Source organism: Lagopus leucura, unplaced genomic scaffold (genome assembly GCF_019238085.1).
Source record: "Lagopus leucura isolate 7727_CA_CO unplaced genomic scaffold, USGS_WTPT01 Super-Scaffold_797, whole genome shotgun sequence".
NCBI classification, from domain to species: Eukaryota; Metazoa; Chordata; class Aves; order Galliformes; family Phasianidae; genus Lagopus; species Lagopus leucura.
In genome coordinates, this window is record NW_024962259.1 from 382,941 (window position 1) to 387,804 (window position 4,864).

The following is a 4,864-nucleotide window of genomic DNA, read 5'->3' on the forward strand; positions in this document are numbered from 1 at the left end:
CTTCTCGGGGAACCAACACAGTCTCTGTTGACCCCCCCCCCGGGGCTGGGGGCTCTCAGTGTGAGCCCCAGGCTGTGCGCGCAGAGCTGGGCCAACTGATCAGCACAGGGCTGCTTTAAGGCTTTATCCAGAGCGTCTTTTTATTTTTATTTTTTTTTTGCTGGTTTCTTTTTTAAGGCTCAAGGTTGTGAAAAAATAACGATACAAAAAATCTCCTGGCTGCTCTTTTTCAGTTATTTCTTTCTTTTTTTTTTTTTTTCTCCACTTTTGCTCTCCTCTCCAGTTAGAAAAATAGAAAACCTCTTCTTCCCCACGCCCATCCCTGCTGAGCTGACCCTATGCAGCACCGATGGCAGCGAGAAGCACGCGGCCCTGCTTTGCTTTCCTCTTTATTTTCCTTTTTTTTTTTGTAATTTCTTAGAGAAAAAAAGACCCCCAGCTGTACAAAAATACCTCTGACCACACAACAACAACAAAAAAACCCGAGCGCTGCCCCCGCTAAGCGTTCACTTTTTCAGCTGTTGGAAAAATAAAGAGCATTTTACCAAAAAAAAAAAAAAAAAAAAAAAAAATCTCTACAAAATAGGTATAAATCCCCTCAAACTGGTAACGAATCATACACAGTACATACTAAAAAATATTTAAAATAGAGAATATCTCCTCACAGAGGACTCAGCTTTCTCTTTTTTTTCCCCCCCCACCCCACAACCCCTGTTTTTTTTTTTTTTTTTTTCGCCCTTTTTTTTAATTACTGCTAAAAAAAAAAACCAACAAAAAAACCCCTCAAGAAACCCAACTCGTAACCAAAGTCCAGCAAACAGAGGACACCTCCAGCCCATGCCCACACATTGGGTCCTTTGGGGCTGGCACTGAGCTCCGGGCGCTGTGGGCATTTCCCAGCTTGAACTCGAGCATGTTTTATTTTATTTTTTTTAACTTTATTTTTTTTTTTCCTCTCTTCAATCATCATTTCTATCTGCAAGAAAGGAAAGTCTGCTGGAAGTCCTTTGCTTTCACTGCCTCCTTTCATTCTTTTTCCTCTCTACTTCTTCTTTTTTTTTTTTTTTTTCTCCTTTCTTTTTTTTTTCTCCTTTTCCTTTCCTTTCTGATTGGTTTGTTTATTTATTTATTTGCCTTCACGTGGCTTTAAGGCCGGGTGAGCTGCGTGTAGACGGGCTGTTCCCAGTGCTGCGGGCTGTGGGTCTGCGGGATGGAGGGCACCCCCGACGTGTCTGCGATGGGGGTGTACATGGGGCGCTGCGTGGGGTTCATGTAGGTGAAGGTGGAGTAGAGCCCTCCGCTCTGCCCGGCGGCGTGGCTGTAGTAGGAGCCGGAGTTCTGGTGCTCGGTGTAATCGTACTGCGAGCGGGTGATGGGGGGGTACGAGGAGCCGTAGTGCTGCAGGTTGAAGGAGCCGTAGCCCAGCTGCTGCTGTTGCTGCTGCTGCTGTTGCTGCGGGGAGTGCTGCTGCTGCTCGCTGTAGTGGCTGGGGCTCAGCTGCTCTGTTTTGATGTGCGGCCGCTGCTGTGCCGGGCCCTGCTCACCGCTCAGTGCTGGCAGTGCGTGCTGCGCCGGGGGCTGCGCCGGGGGCTGCGGGGGTTGCGGCTGCTGCTTGGCCATCCAGGCGTGCCCCGCGCCTGCCGGAGAGCCGGCCGAGCTGCTGATGCCGTAGGTACCGCTGTAGGTGGTGACTTGGCCGTGGGTGGCCGGGACCCCCGGGTGGCCATTGGGGGGCAGGTATTGGTCGAACTCATTGACGTCGAAGGTTTCGATGTTAGAGATGACATCGCTGCTGAGCTCGCCGATGTCCACGTCTCGAAAATCGATGTGGGGAGGTTGGCGGCCGCCTTCCGCCAAAGGGCGGCCCTCGCGTTTCAGGTCCTGCTTGCCTGGCTGCTGAGCGTCCGTCTTGGGGGTGGTGGGGGGTGTGGGGGGGCCCTGTGACTGCCCTGCAAGGGAAGGAGAGAGTGTGAGTGTGACAGGGGGATCGCACCGGGCACCTCGCGCCCAACGTGATAATGGTGTTAATAGTTAACCTCGTCCCTAAGGCTTGGGGGGGGTGGGCAGATGCACAGGGGAACTCAAATATCTTCAGGTGCAAGGAATGAGAATGCTGATGCTGTGGATGCCCATCTGTTGCACCAAGTAAAGAAAAAAGAATCACAGCTTCGCATTTCTCATGGGCAAAGCAGGGTGGAAGTGGCCTCAGGGGTTGGCATACATGGGTCAGCACTTGTGGCACTGCTATGGGCAAGCCTGATGGACCCCTTCTCACTGTGCTCGTGGCTCTGTATTTCCCCTTACTTTCCTTATTTCCCCCATACCCGCCCCTGATCTCAGCCTGCTTTGCTGACCCCAGAGCTGGGTGTGGAATGTGACACCTACCCGAGTGCTCCCCGGGGGAGTGCACCTCGCTGATGCTGGAGGATGACTGCGGGGAGTCTGCCTGCAGCGCCTTGAAGATGGCATTGGGGGAGATGTGGGTCTGCTCAGAGCCCTCCTCCTGCTCCGACTGCCCGTTCTTCACTGACTTCCTCCTGCGTGGTTGGTACTTGTAGTCAGGGTGGTCCTTCTTGTGCTGTACCCGAAGCCGCTCGGCCTCCTCCACAAAGGGACGCTTCTCGCTCTCGTTCAACAGCCTGAGGAGGATGGGGAAGGAGGGGGTTGGGGTCAGCTGCAGCTCATGGCAGGGAGCACGAGTGTTTCCCTCCACTCTAGTATCAATATCAGCCCCAAACCTCTCCCAGTCCCCACAAACAGTGATGCAAACCCCCTCCCCTCCAACACTGAACCCCCACTTCGGGGCACACACTGGTGGTCACCCCACATTTCAATGATCAAACGAGATGTGTGAGAGTGCCAGTGCTCCTCAGCCGCCCCCCCCCCCCCCATCACTGGGCACTTTGGGTGACGGCTCTGGTGTCTGCTGCCAGGACCAGAGTTGCTCACCACTTTCTCCTCCTGCTGTGAATTTAGGATTCCCCTCCGCTCCTCCTTTCTGCAGTCACACTCATTGGCAGCCAGGTGACTCACTTGCTTTCTGGTTTTCACCCCTCCCTGCCTTATTTTGGAAGGCGGAGGGCACCCAGCCACCCCTGGGCACCCTCCTGGGGGTTGGCAGCTTTCACCCCCTCCCCTTACTCTGCACAGAGCTGATGCAATCTAGGCCCATCGCTTCCCCTGCACATCACCAAATGCTTCCCTGGCTGCAGTACACGCAGGGCATGTCTAAGTCAGAATAAAACCTTTGCAAGAGCAGAGGGCAGCCCCAGGGCTCTCTTTGCCCTGCTTTTCCCCCCTCTCCTTTCCCTGCTTTCCCCTCATATTCTGCCAAACAACTTTGCCAGCGCATGCAAAACTTTGCAGCAACTTTTCCAGGCTTCCCACCATCCTCTCCCTCCTTTTTCTCTCACAACTGGAGCAAACTCTGAAGGCTGCATCCCCATTTCAGCATCCCCCCACCCCACCCCAGGGCATCGCTCCCAGCCCTGCTCACCTCCACAGTTTGCCCAGCGTCTTGCTGAGCTCGGCGTTGTGCAGATGAGGGTACTGGTCAGCCAGCTTCCTTCGAGCCGCCTGGGCCCATACCATGAATGCGTTCATGGGACGCTTCACGTGGGGTTTGTTCTTGCTGGATCCGTTCACTCGCACGGGCATGGGCACCAGGGTCCAATCGTAGCCCTTGAGCACCTGGCTCACAGCCTCGCGGATGCATACGGGGAATTTGTCCTCGTCGCTCTCCTTCTTCAGGTCCGGGTCGCCTTTGGGAAAGGTGTTCTCTTGGGGTCGGGTGTTCTCCGTGTCCGAGCCGGATCCGGAGGGGCAGGGAGACCCGGCGGAGTCATCCGACATGGTGGGGCTGGGGGCGTCGGAGATGCATTTGTCCTGTTCTTCTGTCATTTTCATGAAGGGGTCTAGGAGATTCATGCGAGAAAGCGGCAGAAGGGGGATCAGGGGAGGAAAAAAATGGAAAGAAAAGAATAACCGTGCGGCTGAGGGGCGGGGAAGGGTTAAAAACAGAAAGTAAAACGGGGAGAGACGGAGTCTCCACCAGAGCGCAGCCCGGCTGCGAGAGGAGGGAAGAAGCTGGAAAAGTTTGCAAAAGTTTTTAACGTTCTCTTTCTCTTTCCCAACTCCTCCAAGCCAAAAAATCAGTAGAGCGGCGAACTTTTTGCAAGCCGAGGGAGAGAAAAGCGCGGGGCCGTGGGTGGCGGTGTGGGGCCGGGCGCGCCCCGCGGCTCTGCAGCGCGGCTCTGCGGCCCGCTCCGCGCCGCGGGAATAAATACTCTCCGTGGCGATTTCGGCTCGGCAGCGCTCCGCCAATGGGCGGCCGGCCCCCGGGGGCTGGCGCGCACGCGATTGGTCGAGGCGCCGCCGAGGGGCGGGGCCGGCGGGCGCGCAGCTCCGCGCACAGCCGCGCAGGGGGGCGGCCGCGCGAAGTTTTGCGGGAGCGCCGGGGTGGGGCGCGGGGCGGCGGGAGCCGTTCGGCTTCGTTTCGCTCCGCCCCGCGACGGGTTCGGGCTTCCCGGGCGCCGAGCTCCGTGCGCTGCGTGCCGGAGGGGTTCCCGCGGATCGGCGCGGAGCGGTCCGAGCTCTGCCCGCAGCGTGGGGAGCGGAGCCGCGGGCGGTGCGCGCCGCCGTCCGGAGGGGCAGCGGCGGGTGCGGGAAGCGCCCGAAATCCTCTTCTTTTTCATTATTAAAAGTCTCCCAATCCATTTATTGTTTTTACGGACCAAACTCTACTTTTTTAACTTAATTTTGTTTTTTGTTTTTTTTTTTCCCCCTTATACTCTAATTCAGCGTTTAAAGTCAATTTTTATTTTCTTTTATTCACTTATTTCCCCATAGCGTTCTCCTTTCTCCA

The 4,864-nt window shown here is 55.8% G+C and overlaps 1 protein-coding gene across 1 annotated transcript; it reads right to left on the reverse strand.

The window, feature by feature from the left end:
* Positions 1-742: 742 nt before the first annotated feature.
* Positions 743-4,235, reverse strand: SOX9 (SRY-box transcription factor 9). Its single transcript, XM_042865204.1, has 3 exons — positions 3,497-4,235; positions 2,386-2,639; positions 743-1,949 (listed from the first exon to the last, which is right to left on the reverse strand). Exons 1-3 carry the CDS (start codon positions 3,925-3,927, stop codon positions 1,147-1,149), a joined length of 1,488 nt encoding a protein of 495 aa, XP_042721138.1. The 5' UTR covers positions 3,928-4,235; the 3' UTR covers positions 743-1,146.
* Between the last annotated feature and the right edge of the window lie 629 nt (positions 4,236-4,864).

What these genes read in the sequence shown, in the direction of transcription:
- SOX9 (XM_042865204.1), bottom strand. Translation starts at nt 3,927, where the DNA reads ATGAATCTCCTAGACCCCTTCATGAAAATGACAGAAGAACAGGACAAA. An exon ending in ACGCTGGGCAAACTGTGGAG is followed by an intron (nt 2,640 to 3,496) that starts GTGAGCAGGGCT and finishes CATCCTCCTCAG; the next exon opens with GCTGTTGAACGAGAGCGAGA. An exon ending in CTCCCCCGGGGAGCACTCGG is followed by an intron (nt 1,950 to 2,385) that starts GTAGGTGTCACA and finishes CTTCCCTTGCAG; the next exon opens with GGCAGTCACAGGGCCCCCCC.